The 18,070-nt window shown below is 35.2% G+C and overlaps 2 protein-coding genes across 2 annotated transcripts in view; both read right to left on the bottom strand.

Moving 5' to 3' along the window:
* Positions 1-18,070, bottom strand: part of ARHGAP6 (Rho GTPase activating protein 6) — a 542,269-nt gene that overhangs the window by 497,957 nt on the left and 26,242 nt on the right. The window lies entirely within an intron of this gene.
* LOC101032881 (large ribosomal subunit protein eL43-like) lies at positions 13,403-16,850 on the bottom strand. Its single transcript, XM_074391721.1, has one exon. The coding sequence runs from the start codon at positions 16,804-16,806 to the stop codon at positions 16,528-16,530; it is 279 nt and encodes a 92-aa protein (XP_074247822.1). The 5' UTR covers positions 16,807-16,850; the 3' UTR covers positions 13,403-16,527.

An 18,070-nucleotide genomic window follows, 5' to 3' on the forward strand; every position in this document is an offset into this window, starting at 1 on the left:
CTCACCCCACAACAGGCCCTGGTGTGTGATGTTCCCCTCCCTGTGTCCATAGGTTCTCATTGTTCAACTCCCACTTATGAGTGTGAACATGCAGTGTTTGGTTTTCTTTCCTTGTGTTCATTTGCTGGGAATGATGGTTTCCGGCTTCATCCCTGTCACTGCAAAGGACATGAACTCCTCCTTTTTGAAATTTATCTCCCATGGGAGATGAAAGGTCCTCTACTTTGAAAAGCTGAAAGCAGGCTTTAGGCTTAAAGCTGGACTGGATTTGGCACCCTGTGCTTGATAAAGGAAGCTAAAATCAGACATTGCCAATTGACTCCAGAGTTTACAGGTTTTACTACTGGTTATCAGGCAATAGAGTCAGTGACTTTGTTCCCCAGAGGACATTTGGACAATGTCTAGAGACATTTTGGGTTGTCATAACTGGAGGAAAGTTGGCACTACTGGCATTTAGTGAGTAGAGATTGGGGATGTTGCTAAACATTCTATGATGCAAAGGACAGCCCTACACAACAAAGAATCATCTGGTCCAAAGTGTCAGCAGTGCCCTACTGAGAAATCCTGGTTTATATAAAGCTTAAAACTACAGATGTAAGAAACATCAACACAGCCTCTGTCTAGACAAAGATCTGAAACAAGTTGCTACTGGCCTGGAGACCGGCTCTGCATTATTTTACTATATGGCAGGAGCTCTAAACCATCACCTAAAATGTAGTTTTGTCCCGGGGTATGGGTGGACATCAACTGAAAAATGCCAGCCACAAAAAGATGCTCATACAGAGAGAGAAAATGAGAGAGAGAGAATAAAAGTACATGAACAGCAAGCAAAAGACAGAAAAGCACAAACAGAAAATTCACTCAAAATTAGCTTGTGAATCAAAATTCTAAAACATTTGAAGAAATATAACACTGAATAAGACAGCCAATATATCAATATCCAGAATATGAGTTTTCTGTGATGAAATTAATTTTATAAAATAGCTTGACAAAGACTTCAAAACAAGCACGTTTAAAATAATCAGAAAGATAGATTAAATCACATGTATAAAAATCAAACAAATTATGACACAAAATCAGCCAGAAAGGAGATAAGAACAGGTAAATACAAAAGAAAAAAAAAGATATGAAAAAAAATAGTGTTTTAAAATGAAAAATTCAAAGGAAAGGTAATCTTTAGATTTGAGGCAGCTGGAAAGCGTTTTAGTGAATTAGATTTTGATGCCAAAAAAATTACCCAGAAGCCAGTAAAAAGAGAAAAAGTAATAAAAACTTGTAAAGAAATATCTAAGAATCATGGCAGATGGTTTGAGAGCCTCTAGCTTCAAAGGCTTACTTGAAATTTAGAACCTATGTTTAGAGATTTTTTTTAATGAAGAGCAGAATTTAAACATTAATATCCAAGAGTTTTCCAGAACCATAAAAATCGAGAATTCTCAGTTGAAAGTACCCTATGAGTATTGACAAACATAAATCAATTAAGTCCTACACATAGACACATTTTAGTCAAACTTCAAAATATCAATCTTAAAATTTAGCAGAGACAAAAGACAGTTTGACCTGTAAAGAATTTACTATCACAAACACAGAAGAATTCTGATAATCAACAGAGGATAGAAGAACCTAGAGCAATGCCTTTTAAAGTGATGAGGAAAAATAACTATCAATAGAGAATTTTATTTCCAGAGAAACCATCATGCAATGTTGAGGGTACAACAATGATATTACAAAACATAAAGCATTCAGACTGTTTTACAGCCAAAGGTTCTCATTAAAAAACTGTGAAAGAATTTATTTCAGCAAAAAGATAGGTGAATTCAAGGGAAAGGCATGGGACAAAGAAAACAATTTTGTGTTTCTTGTCAATGAAAAACAAGTGATATTGCTGTGGTAGTTCAGGTGCTTTACTCTCAGAAATGCCAAATGCCCTTCAGTTTGGTCACTTTCATATTTTACCTCAGATTCCCTACTTTAATATATTGCTTTTAATTTCACTATGAGAGAAAATTCTTCTTTCAAGTAAAGAGATGAAAAATAAATTTGGGCAAGGAAAAGCATTTAGAGACTTTAAGAAAAATTTTAAATGACTAGAATAAATCAATAATATACAGAAAAAAATGTACCAAAGAAACAGAAAGACTCTTCAGAGAAATAGTTACCAAACCAGAGGGTTGGGGGAAGATAGGTAGGAGAAGGGTCTAGACCAGGCATCCCCAAACTTTTTACACAGGGGACCAGTTCACTGTCCCTCAGACCGCTGGAGGTCCGCCACATACTGTGCTCCTCTCACTGACCACCAATGAAAGAGGTGCCCCTTCCTGAAGTGCGGCGGGAGGGGGCTGGATAAATGGCCTCAGGGGGCCGCATGTGGCCCGCGGGCTGTAGTTTGGGGATGCCTGGTCTAGATCATCAAAAATGGGGATAACTATTGTAACCTGGACCCTGTTGTGTCACAAAAATGACTGAATACTTCAAGTGCTTAATCAGAAAAATAAGGGACTAAGGGAAATCAAATTTCCTTGATCCTTGATCAAAGGTGTTGGTTAATCTAAAAGGTTATCATTATAGTATCTTTAAGCTATACTATTTAGCATAAGTGATCTAGTAGTCACAAGTATAAAGTATTAACCTTGAAATATGTATATGGATTAGAATTTTTGCTGTTCCCAAGAAAAGATTTTATATTTTTCCATGACTCTATGCCAAGTTTTTAGTAGTAAATATTCAATAAATATCATGGAACAAAAATGTAGTAATTATCAGCAACCTAAGTAAAATCTTATTATTTATAAGTCAAAGAACTATGTTCTATGTTACCTTTCCCATTTGCTGATAAAAATTGCAAAAGATAAGATGTGGAAAAAGACAAGGATGCCCACTTTCACACTTGTATTCGACATAGTGCCGTATGTCCTAGCCAGAGCAATGAGATGAGGAAAATAAATAAAAGGCATCTAAATTGGAAAGGAATAAGTCAAATTGTCCTTGTTTACAGACAATATAATCATGTATTTAGAAAATCCTAAAGATGCTTAATAAAAATCCTAAAGATTCCACAAAAAAACTGTTAGAGTTAATAAACAGATTCAGTAAAGTTGTAGTATACAAAATCGACATACAAAAATCAGTAGCATTTCTAGACGCTAACAGCAAACAATCTCAACAAAGACATCAAGAAAGCTATTTACAGTAACTACCAAAAATATCTAGGAATAAACTTAACCAAAAAAGTAAAAGATTTGTGCAATAAAAACTATGAACTACTGATTTTAAAAAATTGAGGAGGACATAAAATATTGGAAGGTTATCCTATGATCATAAATTACAATAATATTGTACAAACGTCCATCTTACCCAAAGTGATCTACAGATTCAATGCAATCCCTATCAAAATACCAATGACATTCTTCACAGAAATAGGAAATCCTAAAATTTGTATGCAATCACAAAAGAAAACAGAATAGCCAAAGCAATCCTGAACAAAAAGTATAAATCTAGAGGCATCACAATACTTGACTTCCCAATATACTGCAAAACATACTGCCAGCATGGTACCAGCGTAAAAATAGACACACACCAATGGAACAAAATAGAGAACCCTGAAATAAATCCACACTTTATAGCTCGCTCACCTTACAGAAAGGCATCAAAAACATACAATGGGGAAAGGACAGTCTTTTTAACAATTATACTAAGAAAACTGAATATCCATATGCAGAAGAATGAAACTAGACCCCCATCTCTCATTATAAGCAAAAATAAAATCAAAATGGATTAAAGACTTAAACCAATGACCCAAAAGTATGAAACTACTAGAAGAAAACATCAGGGCAAATGCTTCAGGACACTGGTCTGGGCAAAGATTTCTTGAGTAAGACCTCAAAAATGCAGGCAACCAAAGCAAAAATTGACAAATCAGATTACATCAAGCTAAAAAGCTTCTGCAGTGGAAAGGAAAAAAATCAAGAAATTAAAGAGAAAACATGCAGAATGGAAGACATATTTGTCAACTATTCATCTGACAAGAAGTTAATAACCTGAATATAAAAGGAACTAAACTCAATAGCAAATAATAATATTAATCCAAGTTTTAAATGGGCAAAAGTTCTGAATTTCTCAAAAGGATACATAAAATGGGCCAACAGGTATATGAAAAAAATGCTCAACATCACTACTCATCAGGGAAATGCAAATCAAAACTCCAGTATATCATATCACCTGAAATAAAATGGCTTATATCCAAAAGACAGACAATAACAAATGCTGGTGGAAATGTGGAGAAAGGGTAGTGCTAGTATACTGTTGGTGGGAATGTAAATTAGTATAGCCATTATGGAAAACAAATGAAGTCTCCTTAAAAAACTAAAAATAGAACTGTAATACCATATGATCCAGTGATCCTGTGTCTGGATATACATCCAAAAGAACGAGAATCCATCTGTCAAAGAGATATCTGCATTCCCATGTTTTTTACAGTGCTATTCACAATAGCCAAGATACAGTATCCATCACTGGATTAATGGATAAAGAAAATGTGGTGTGTGTGTGTGCGTGTATATGTGTGTATGTTTATGTGTGTTTAATGAAATATTATTCAGTCACAAAAAAAAGACTAAAATCTTGTCATTTGAAGCAATACAGATAGAACTGGAGAACATTACATTAGTGAAATAAGTCAAGCACAGAAAGACAAATACTTCACATACTCACCCATATGTGGGAGCTAAAAATGTGAATCTCATGGAGATAGTGAATAGAATGGTGGTTACGAGAGACTGGGAAGGGTAGTGGGGAGGAATGAAGAGGGCTAGGCTAATAAGTACAAAATTAAATTAGATGGAAGGAATAAGATCAGCTATTCTGTAGTACAATAGGACAAATATAGTTAATAGTAATTTGTTGCATATTTCAAAGTAGGTAAAAGAGAAGATTTGGAATGTTCCCAACACAAAGAAACGATAAATGTTTGAGGTGATGGAGATCCCAGTTACCCAAATTTGATCATTACACATTGTATGCTTGTAACAAAATATCACATGTTCCTCATAAATATATAAAACTGTGATGTATCCATGAAAATGAAAAATGAAAAAAAATTACAAAAGAGTCATTACATTTCTAATAACTACTGAAATTTTATACTAAGTGTATGCCAAATCTCTAAACAGTGCCTGGCCTATAATATATTCTTAACACATTTTCACAAATAAATAAAATATAAAACCATGAAAAAAACAGAATAAGAGAAAAGCAGAAATTGATGAAATACACAAGGTGTAATAAAAGATATGTAAAACCAAAAGCTAGTTTTGTACTGACAAACTAGTAAAATGGCAACCTATAAGTTAGATACGCCAAAATAAAATATACAAATACACAATATTAAGAATTCGAAAAATACAAATACAATAAAAATCTTAAATCAGAATAATATGAATGTAATACAGTACATTTTGAAACTTGGGTAAAATGGATAATTTTCAAGAAACATATAAATTACAAGAACTATTCAAGAGAAAAAAATAATTAGGCCGGGCACGGTGGCTCATGTCTGTAATCCCAGCACTTTCAGAGGCCGAGGCGGGTGGATCACAAGGTCAGGAGTTTGAGACCAGCCTGACCGATATGGTGAACTTCCGTCTCTACAAAACACAAAAATTCGCTGAGCATGGTGGCGTATGCCTGTAATTGCAGCTACTCAGGAGGCTGAGGAAAGAAAATCGCTTGAACCTGGGAGGCAGAGGTTGTGCTGAGCTAAGATCATGCCACTGCACTCCAGCCTGGGCAACAGAGCAAGACTGTCTCAAAAAGAGAAAGAGAGAGAGAGAGAGAGAGAGAGAGAGAGAGAGAGAGAGAATGAATAAAACCAGAACAAATAAATAACCATCAGAGAAATTCAATTGTCAATATGAAGTCTGCCTTGAAAATGACATCCAGGCCCAGAGGGTTTTATGATTTGTACAAACTATTTCAGAAAATGGAAAAAAAAAAAACTACCCAAATCTCTGAAAGAAGCTAAAATGTTCTTTGTACTGATTTGATAAGGATTGTATAAAAAATTAAAATATGAGATCAACCTTACAATGAACATAGATGTTACAGTCTGGAAGAAAATATAGCTGGTATTTCTTAATGCATCATATAATGTACATCAGAAAAGCAAGGATGGTTCAATGGAAAAGAAAATCTAAAAATGAATATACCACATTAGTAAATTAAAGATAAAAACCTATATCTGCATCTCAAAAAACATCCATAAAATTCATTATTCATTATTTTAAAAACTCTTAATCAAAAACTAAAGAACCCCCAATTTTTAACTTGATAGACATTATTTTAAAAATCTGAGACAAGATGTTAGATCACCACTTTCCCGCCAAACTTTTCTGAAGGCCACAATCAATGTAAGTAAAACAAAACGAAAACAAAAGAGTTAAGATGTATAAGAATTGGAAAGAAAGAGATAAAACAGCCCATACTTGTAAAAATATGATAATATTCCATAGAAAGTCTCAGAAATTTATAAAAAACTATTAGAACAAATTAGAGAATTCAGCAAGGTTGCTTAATCAAGATCAACATACAATCAATACCTTTACCATGTAAGAGTAATAACAAATTAGAAAGCAAACACCATACAAAAAAAGTTAATGATAACCCTAAGGTTCCTAGAAATACATGCAAGAAAATTAGTACAGGGCATGTTGAAACAATTTTAAAATATTGTCAATAACATACAACATTACTTTAGTAAATGGAGAGGTGTACCATTTTATGACATGAAGGCTCAATATCATACATATGACAATTTTCCTAAATTAATATGCAAATACAAAACAATTCCAAATAATATTCCAACATGATTAATCAGGAACTTGATAAGCATACCATAAAACTTATGTAAATGGAGAAGTATTAAACAATAGCCAAGAAAATTTTGAAGAATACTCTGTTCACCAATAGAAAAAAGAGATAAAATAATTGATATACTCATAAAATGGAATATGTAACAATTCAAATTGATAATTAGAAATATGCTGAGTAAACAAAATATGTTGCAGAATAATACCTATCAAATAATGCCACTTACAGAGATTTTTTAAACATGGAAAAATGCTGTTCAGTCATGAAGACATAATATAGAGGTCACAATAAATTATCTTTATTATTATGCTTCTCCCAGTAATGAAGTCAAAGTGATTAGGAACATGCATCTGGCTTCAAGTCTTGGCTTTGCCCTTACTGATTCTGTGATTTTGAGCATATTACCTAATCTCTGGGTCTCAGTTTTCTCATCTGTAGAGGATTAACATTATTTACATGAGATTAATGAGAGATAAAATGCAATTACTAATCTAATTCACTCAGTACCTGGCGTAATAAGTAATAATTTCTCATTAAGTGATGATTGCTACCGTAGACATCATTTCCACTATGGAGTTCAGAGACTATGGTATTTGTAACCTTCAAGCCTTCAGGTAGTCCATAGTATTCAGAATAAAACTACGGTTTCAAAAAAATTAATATCCCTAATGGTTAGTTTTCCAGTCAGTTCTCTGCCTTTTATTTTTAGATCCACAGGTAAACTTTCATTAGCAATGTAATATAAAAGTGTACTGAATGTCACTGGTAACTTGAGAAAAGACTGAAACAAAAATGAGACATTTTATTTGCAATAAAGCAATTCAATATCCAACTGTTTATTAGGCCACAGCTTTAAAAAGAGCTGGCTTAGGTAGTAGTTGAGATTTTAGAAGAAAACAAAATGTACTAGATGGATCTATGTGTCATCTAAAATGGTCGACATAGAGGAAAATATTTATGATTGTGCTGTCATGGTTAAGCTTCTGAAATAGAAATCACAAAATGACTTCACAGACAATTATTCGAAAGTTACAGGGAAAATTCTATTATGGTTACATTTGAAAAGCAACTTTTCTCCCAACACCATCTTCTGATTCAGTAAAGGTATGGTAAAGAGGTAATTGTATTATTGTGTAACGTTGAGAATTTAAAGGATTTCTTATTGAAAGCTTACTAGTTTCATTTGACAAAGCATTTAAAACAGCTCAATTCTTTGTATATTTTGCATACATGCAAACGGTAGCAAGATAACATTTCTTTCTGTGATACTCTACGGCTAGTTAGGTCATCAGAGCATGAAGAGATTCTAACCATTCATAATTTTAGGTACTGCTGTGATCTAGAATAATTTTAGTCATTTCCTCCAGAGCTCACCCTGTAAATGTTGCTAAAAATCTGCTACATGAAAGCAAGTGAGCAATGAACAGATCAACACCTCTTCCCTAGTATGGAGTCTTTTCCACAAAATGGATAAAAGAAACATTTGGCAAAACCAGGATTGTTTTCTCCCTGTTTAAATATTTCAAGTGGGTATAAATACTTCCTGTCTTGCTATTAGCAGAGAATAATTGTGTGTACTAATCATTCCATAACGTCCAACCACAGCTAATTTTGATCATTTGCTTACAATAAGTGTTTTATTATTATTACTGTCACATGATCATCTCCATGCTTCAGATACATGTGTATGTGTATGTACACGAGCTAGAGCTCAAGTCTTGCAGATTTCTATCTTTATACAGCTATATAAAATTACTTAGTTCATTCTAAGAGAGAGCTAAGAAAGGAGGGGACTTGCTTACTTTCCTTCACCTCCACCTCCTTCTTCTGCCATTACTTTTAGTGGCTTCAACATCAGAGCATACTATTACCTCACATTTCCACAGTTTTCTCAGGTAGAGAGAATTCCGTATTTATTTGAATGTTGCAGTTCATGAGTACGGTCACCACATCTTAGATATCTGCCATCACTTGAAAGTGCTTGACCTATAAATATTCTCTGACTACCAACTTCTATACTTCAGTTTAACACATGTCCTTAATCTTTCTACACCTGCTCTTTATGGTCATTTTTCACTCATTCATTTATTCATTTATTTAACAAATATTGATATTTATAATATGTGGCACACACTACACTTGGAACAGGGAGTAAAACGATAGATAAGACCAACATGATCCCTGATCTAATAAAGCAATTATGAATATGAATCTTACATATATTCCTATATGTATATTCCCAATAGGACATTGAATCCTTAATAAAAATTTACTGCAAGTCACTCCTAAATCCCAAAGGAAGCATTCCATTATTAAAGCACACACTCCCACGAACTGTAAGACAAAGGCATTCCTTCTGTACCCAGGAATAAGCTGCTCCCCACAGCACTGAGTGGCCACAGGATGGCTGGGCTGAGGCTCGCCTTCACACACCCTTAAGAGTTCCCTGCCAAACCTGACCTCATGTTTCAACCACAAACACACAGCTAATAATAGCCTCTGCTCTTAAGTTACAAAATAAAATTCTTAAAGGCAATTTTTGAGAACCAACCAGACGTCTGAAATAAAAATTTCCAAAGCCTAACCAGTAACTACTACCAAAACAAAACTCCCAGCAGTCATATGGCACTTTCAAGTCTCACCAACAAAGCCCTTTGAAAAGAATCAAGGCTCCCCCAACTGGTGTGTGTGCCTGTTCATCCTAGAGGCGAAGTCTATTAATTACCTCCTGTCAGTTTCTGTTCTCTCAAAGTGACAAGCAATGGGTAAGAAAGTTTTTGGGGTAGGATCAACAAAATGTATTACCAAATATATATACATGATAGATAGATAGATAGATAGATAGATAGATAGATAGATAGATAGAAAGAATTTGGCATGCCAAATTCTACTAACATGTGTTTAGTAGCCTTGAGGGAAATGTTTATGTAAAGTGTTACATTTACTTAAAAATAAATGATGCAGTGTCATATAGTTTTTATCCTTCAATTAAAAAATCTGATTATAACATCTTCAATACACTATCTAAACTACTTGTAAAAGCAAAACATCCAAGAGGTACAAGTCAAATGATTTCCAAAAGGGAAGATTATGAAACATATAGACATCAAATCTCACTTATAATATAGATGCCTGGGGCCTATAAATCTGTGGACAAATAAAACCCATCCTCTGTGCAGCTCTTCCAAGTAAAAAAGGACTCTGTGAGGGCAGAGACGATGCCTCTTCTGTTCACAAATGTATTTCTACTGCCCAGTGCAGTTAGCAAAATGGCTGACATGTACTCAATAAACATTTGATGTTTGAGTTAATGGTGAATGAAAGGACGATGGATGGATGAATGGATGGACAGATAGAAAAGCAGATGAATGCATATAGTTACCTAGACAGGTGGAGGATGAGTTGGGGTAGAGAATAATCAATGATTTAGGATAGTATTTCTGATCAATGCTAATGGCATTCTTCTACTGGCAATAAGACAAAACACTCTGAGCAAAGCTTTGAAGTTAGGTGAATCAAAATGTGGATCCCAAAGCAACCTTTGATTAGCTATGAAATGTTAATACAAATAACATCACTTTTTTGGCCCATTTCCTCATCTCTAAAATTGAAAAATAAAATTTATTCATAGGGTTGTTGAGAGGATGGAATGGAATAACAATGAAAGGGGCCACTAGGCTGTCTGGCACTGTTTTTTTTGAAAGGTAAATTGAAGAGAGTTGATGATTGTCTCTATGTCAAAGGACATGTCCCTCATGTAAACAGAAAAGAGGTAATAGTTCAGATAATTCAGGACCCTGGAAATCTACAATCATTTCAAGCATGCATAGATAAAAGATCTTGTGCAATGTCTGTGTTGTAGCCATATGTGTTTAAGTAAAATGCTCATCAAGAAAATCAACTCTTCCCTCAAAAATGAAAATAGACTTTATTTCCAGTGTCTCCATGTCATGATTACCCAAGTTCTACGTGTTCTAATGTTGTTTTGAGAGCTCGCAAACTATGGGCAAAGGGAAGCACAAAAGTCTAGAGCAGAAAGCAGCAAACGTTTTCTGTAAAGGATCAGATAATAACTATTGTAGGCTTTGAGGGCCATCCAGTCTCTGTCACAGTTACTTAAATCTAGTGTAAAAGCACCAAAGTGGCCACAGGCAATATATAAATAAATGGGTGTAGCTATGTTCCAATAAAGCTTTAGTTGGACCTTGAAATTTGAATTTCATATAATTTTCATGTCATAAAATATTGTTTTGATTTTTTCAACCATTAAAAATTAGAAAAACCATTCTTTGCTCCCATATACCATTGTACAACAATGCGTATATGAAAGGCTGACTTGGGCCAATGGGCTATAGTTCACTGATCCCTGGTCTATAGCAGGCAGTTTTTAAATACCCAGCTAGAGTGCTTTAACGACTCAGGAATATTTGCCTTAAATATGACGTAAATGTCCTCCTAATCTGACAATAAGAGTTAAGAAATACAATATTTAATATTTTGCGTAGAAATGAAGAACCATTATCAAGATACTCTATTAGTGACATTTGTGAATATTTAAAACTTGCAGGTATTTGCTGCCAGACCCATATTAGCTAATCTCTACATTTTCTAGCCAAGACATTAGATTAAGAAAACAAAAGTAAGGGGAAATAATTTGCTTCTGGTTTCAACTTAATCAATTGTTGAAGTGTGTTTTAGAGTGATGACAATTAGACAGGTATTAAATATAGCTCATTTCCCAATAATACATAACAACTTGCCATCCTGCTGCTAGAAAGCCTTTGGGATTATCATCTATGTGACTTCATTAAAACCTGCCTTTATGAGTAGAGAATTGAAATGCCCTAACCATAGCTTATCTATTACCATTTCCAAAGCTCCAATTTGATTTGAATACTAACCCTCTGCATTAGAGACTTCTATTTTTCATTTTCCCTTAGCAAATTGCAGTTTTAATTGACCTAGTTCTAACTCCCACAGATTCTACATAAATGGTCACTGTGCAAAGAACTTAACAAAATTTCTACTTCTACGTGGTACATTAAGACACAGCAGGAACTGAGGAAATTAGAACTGTCAAATTAGAAATTTCCAGTTCTTACAAATACATGTATTTAAGTGGATGCACTGTCATATGTAGTTTAAAGCATGCTGTAATGGGCACTTCTGGTAGCTACAACATCTTCTAAGATCCCCTTTACTAACTTTGTGTCTCCATCCCTTGGCTTTTGTGGGCTTTGCTGCTAGCAACTGGCACCTGTCCCTCTGGTGCTGAAGCCAGCTCACCCATGCCAGAAATGCATGAGACACTTATCCATTGACTGCTGTGTGAGTACCAATGCCCAGAGCCTTTGCCTCATGGTAGAACAAACTCTGAGGTATAATTTACCCTCCCAAGCACCCCATGGGATCAGGCTGAGCCTGGGACATCACCCAAAACTACACCCTTGCTTGGCTTCTTCCCCTTTCTACCACACTACTGTTCTGGCTTCTTTCTAAAGCTCTTTCCTATAAATCACTAGCACTCAAACATTTGGCTCTGTCTGCTTCAGGGAGAACACAACCTAAAACATACAATTGTCTAAATGGTGCTGGTGACAGCTATGGCTACTTGGACAAACGTGTCTTGGTTTTTGTTTTACCTTTTCCCTTACAGTATTGACTGTGTGCCAATACACCCTCCCTGTCCCAATGTCATGAATGCCTTTGCAGAAACAGTCATAAGCTTGTCTAGGAGTAGGATCTCTTTAAACTTGTCTTTTGTTTCTCTCTATCTCCCTCATCACTTCTACACACCTTCTTCCCAAGGGCTGAGCCACTGGGAGTCCTCCTGTGACCTGCCATGATGGATCATTCTTAGCATCACTCCACTATACCCACCGTTTCCAATTCACTGACATTCCATCACCTTCTCATATTGCATGTGGTCTGTTGGAGTTCAATTAACCTATATTTACTGACCACCTGCTTTGTGTGCTTATTCCTTATAGGAAATGTGGAATTGGAAGGCAGGTGGACAGACTAGCATTTGAGTTCTAAATCATAGTACTGACAAGCTGTATAACCTTGAACCATTCACTAGATAAGATGCATTCAGTTTCATTTTTCTGATCTATGATGAAGGAATTAATGCCTCCTTTGGCATTTGGTTTATGGATGTGGCTTTTTGTTTGAAATTGGGGCGGGGTGTCTATTACATATCGTTCAATGGTATTCCTGTCTCCGTCTCTTAGCTCTGTGCTAGCTGTGCTGCTCTCAGTAAGTTGCTTTCTGACTATTTTCTGTAAAACAGCAGTTATAGTGGTACTTGACTCAGAGTTGTTTTGAGGATCAAATATGTTAATATTTGTAAAACAAGTAAGAAACACTTGGTAAAAGTTCACTGAAAAACATTCTCCTATGTATACATTTACTTATGGATTGGGTGGTTTAAGCCATGTTCTTAGATATTTTTTTTTGGGGGGGGGACTGCAGGTGTGAACCACCATGCCCATTTTTCTGTAGAGATGGGGTCTCCCTATATTGCCCAGGCTGGTAATTATTATTATTATTTTTTTTTTTTGAGACGGAGTTTCGCTCTTGTTACCCAGGCTGGAGTGCAATGGCGTGATCTCGGCTCACCGCAACCTCCCCCTCCTGGGTTCAGGCAATTCTCCTGCCTCAGCCTCCAGAGTAGCTGGGATTACAGGCACGCACCACCATGCCCAGCTAATTTTTTGCACCTTTAGTAGAGATGGGGTTTCACCATGTTGACCAGGATGGTCTCAATCTCTTGACCTCATGATCCACCCGCCTCGGCCTCCCAAAGTGCTGGGATTACAGGCTTGAGCCACCACGCCCGGCCAGGCTGGTAATTATTTTTATTTAAATGCTTAATAAGCTTTAACCAACTAATAATCATGTGAAGATATAATACAAGAAATAAAAACTAAAATTACAAAGAGATACTCTTTCTCAAGTTGACTAATTTTTTTAACCATTGTTGGCCAAGGTACACTGAAATACTCAGAGGCACTTTAATAACCTAAACTTTCTAAAAGGTAATTTAACAATATTCCTAAATCCTTAAAATTATGCATACTCTTTGAATCATTTATTTTATGGGAATGAATTTTGTTGGGATAATAAGATATACAGTCATTCTAGTGAAAAATGGATGTATAAGGATGTTCACTTTAGTGTTAGTCATAGTAGCCAGTAATTGGAAATAACCTAAATATCAAATTAGATAAGAATAAATAAAATTTGACATATCCTTACTATGTGGTTCTTTTCCACCTAGAAAAGAAAATCACATTTTCAGCAATTTTTAATGACACAGAAGATTTTTAATAAGAAAATGTTGGCCAGGCGCGGTGGCTCATGCCTGTAATCCCAGCACTTTGGGAGGCTGAGGCAGGTGGATCATGAGGTCAAGAGATCGAGACCATCCTGGTCAACATGGTGAAACCCCGTCTCTACTAAAAATACAAAAAATTAGTTGGGCATGGTGGCGCGTGCCTGTAATCCCAGCTCAGGAGGCTGAGGCAGGAGAATTGCTTGAACCCAGGAGGCGGAGATTGCAATGAGCCGAGATCGTGCCATTGCACTCCAGCCTGGGTAACAAGAGCGAAACTCCGTCTCAAAAAAAAAAAAATGTTAAACAAAAATGCTATAAAACTATAAATGAGACACTCTCTAACTGTATTAGTTACCTATTCCTATGTAATAAAATACTTCAATCTTAGCAGCTTAAACCACACACATTTGTAATCTCAAAGATTTTATGGGTCAAGAATCCAGGCACAACTTAGCTGAGTCCTCTGCTCAGACTTTCATAAGGCAATGATCAAGGTTTCACTGAGGCTGGGGTCTCATCTGGAGGTTCAACTGGGGAAGGATTCACATTCAAGCTCATCCACATGGTCATTGGCAGTATTCAGTTACTTAAGAGTTATTAGACTGGGAAATCAGTTCATTGCTGGCTGTTAGCCAGAGGCCACTCTCAGTTCCTTGTCATGTGGACCTCTCCAACATGACAGCTTGCTTCATCAAAACCAGCAAGATAGAACCTGCTAGCAAGTCAAAAATCACAATCTTTTGTGATTTCATCATGCAAGTAATGTCCTCCCAAATTTGTCATCTCTTATTGGTTATAAGCAAGTTATACAGAGGGGATTACACAAGCCCATGAATGCCAGAAGGCAAGGATCACTGCATAGTATGTAAATAACACAGAAGACTACTAGAAGGATATATACCAAAATAGTCCATGTAATTACCTCTAAAATAAAGGATTATGGGTGGTTTCAGGTTTTGTTTCAATATTTTTTTGTATTCTATGAGATTTTTTTTACAATGAGCATATATTACTTTTATAATTAGAAAAATATCTACTTTATATTTTTAATAAATACTTAGTAAAAATTAATTATAATTTTGCTCAGAATGCTACAAGTAAGATATTCTCAAATGATCCTTTGTATGATAAAGTGCTCCTAGGAAAGGTCTGGTTATTTTTTAAATGTCTAAATCTGAGCAGACACTTTCAAACATCTGGTGACTAAATGGGTATGCAGGCCATAATTAACTGTATTTGGTTTGATTGTTATCCCTTTCTACTGCATAAGATTATAAATCCAGAAGAAAATTTTTTAAATAACCTGCATTTTGGCAACAACACCCATTATTTTATTCACAAACATAGAGAGGAATGTTACTATGAATAGCAATGCAGCAAGAATTTACTCTTTCTCTTCACTTTGGGCATTGCAAAATACCTAAGTGCTTCACCGAGACAGAAAAATAAGACATATTCCTTGTGCTCAAGAAGGTTGCATTCTAGTTGGTAAGAGAGAACAAATACATGTCAAATAACAGCAATAATTATTTCCTTGAAATATCTAAAACATCCTAATTTCTCACATGCTGGCACCCCTGATGCCTTAATTCAGGTAAAATATGGAAAAGGACTCTAAAGAGCCTTCTTGGATGAAACTTCATCTGGGCCATCAAAAGTGGGTAGCACTTGGATACACATGGAAGGGAGGAGAATAATACATTCCAGGTGAGGTTTGACAGGGACAATTCAGGTTATGCCTGTTATTTTAGTGTAATTATTAATAGTGCTGTTTTTCACTTTCCAAAATGCTACAATTTTGACAAGAAATTATATGAACACCCTAAGTAGAGGGCATCTATGTTCATTAAATTGAGTCGATCTGTTCAATAGATAATGATTACTATCAGCATCAAAAAGAGAATGTTTGTTCATTCAGATTATTTGTTCTCTCACTGGGTGTGAATTTAACGTAAAGGGTAATTTTTTTTAATTTTTTTACTGTCATTGCAGAATAATACCCAATTAGAGACATAGACTACAAATCAGAGCACTTTTTGCATATTATTTTCTTTTTTTACTGTAGAGCTATCAAGATACTACAGTAGATACTAGTAAGGCTCCTAAAGCTTCATGGTAAAAAGCATATCTAGAGTTTATAGGATGAATAAGGGTCTCCAATGACTTGGGAAAAATAATTATGTGGATTTTCTAGGATTCTCCAGGACAAGGATTGAGATAGGGTTTCTTCTCCAGTTTTCTTCTTTTTTTCTTTTTTTTTTTTTTATTACATAAATTAACCCATTTATTATAGGCCAGTGATGTCTCAAAGAGTAGAGGAGCGCCTACTGGTCTTTCAATTCCTTCAGTCGTCTGATGGCGGACTTTACCGTGACAGCGGAAGTGGTATTGTACGTCCAGGCACCGCCAGCCACTGTCTTCATGCAGGAACCACAGTGCCAGATGCCCACAGCTCGTCTCTTCATCTTGGTTTTGCCACAGAAAGAGCAAGTGTACTTGGCATGCTGGCTGATTTCAATTTTCTTCACCATTTTCCGGAGGGAGGCCCCATAGCAGGTCCCGTATTTACCGACGATCCCAACCTTCTTGGTACGTTTGGCCATGTTACCGGTCCGAGCCCAGAACTCTTCTCCAGTTTTCTTCTAAGAAACAGAGTGTAAGCCTCACAGAATTAAATGATTTGTTTGTCTAAAATCAACTAAGATTTTGAGAAAGTGCTGCTCTTTTCCTGGTCATCATATCAAGGCTCAGCTGGGCATCCACATTTTTCAGTATAATGTGAAACTCAAAGCACTAATTCAACCATCTTTTAGAATTCTTGTAATCATGAGAAAAGTACAATTTGTTACAGAGAGTACACTGGTAACCATAAAATATGAAATTTTAATTTTGGTCAGGCCAAATTTAACAATAACTTCAGTCAACCAAATATGTTGCAGAAGATTTTAGGCCATGATCACTTTGATTAAAATATTTCTATAATTTCACTTTGTGCAAAGTGAAATTAAAAGGCCCTTAAAACATCCAAGTTGAAATACCTACTAATAAAAATGTTGCTTCAAAGTAGTACTTTATTTATAAACTTATAAGCTATAAACATAAGCAGAAAATCTTGACCAAAAGGAGGAAAATAATCTATTAACAAACAGGCCATTTACAGTTGCAAGATATGATTTTTTTTAAGAAGAGCCATTTTTAGAAAGATCCTTATTGCCTAGCATCCATTACTTAGCATGTCATAGGTTTTTATCATGATCTGACTATTGGCAGTAGACCTCAAACATAAGAGAGTTAAAATGACCAAATTGATGTTCAGGGCAATTCCACTAAACTCTGGCAAAAGACAACAGTAATAATATTTGGCATAAAATCCTACCATTTTCCCAGACACTGCTGGGAGTGCATCAATTAACTTTAAGAATTCATAAACTTTTAAAAAATTTTTATTCTAAATTTTGCTTTCATTTTCATTCCATCTGTATTATTCCTCTAATAATGTATGAAAAGAAAAACCATTAACCTAATTATTTCAGCTCCTATTCAAGAGCTCCTATTCAAACCTACTACACTAACAGAAAACAAAGATAAAACTAGCTCTTAATAATAAAGAGTTTTAACTCAAATGGGTCCATGCAAAAAGCTCAAAAAGACATTTTACTGAGTTTAAATAAAATTCTGTTCAGCTTCTTCCCAAAACTGATTGGATTTTTCAGTAATAGATTTTATCATTTCCTCTGAATTTGTTAGCTGTAATTTTGATAATTTTGGGGGCATTTTAAAGTCATCTTAATTACCAGTAACTAGGTGGCTTAAATTGATTCTTTTGGGATTCTCTAAAATTGGTTTCACAAATGTTCAGGTAATAAA

This window comes from Saimiri boliviensis, chromosome X, assembly GCF_048565385.1.
Source record: "Saimiri boliviensis isolate mSaiBol1 chromosome X, mSaiBol1.pri, whole genome shotgun sequence".
Lineage (NCBI taxonomy): Eukaryota > Metazoa > Chordata > Mammalia > Primates > Cebidae > Saimiri > Saimiri boliviensis.

Excerpts from the sequence above, each read along its gene's own strand:
- LOC101032881 (XM_074391721.1), bottom strand. The coding sequence starts at position 16,806 with ATGGCCAAACGTACCAAGAAGGTTGGGATCGTCGGTAAATACGGGACC.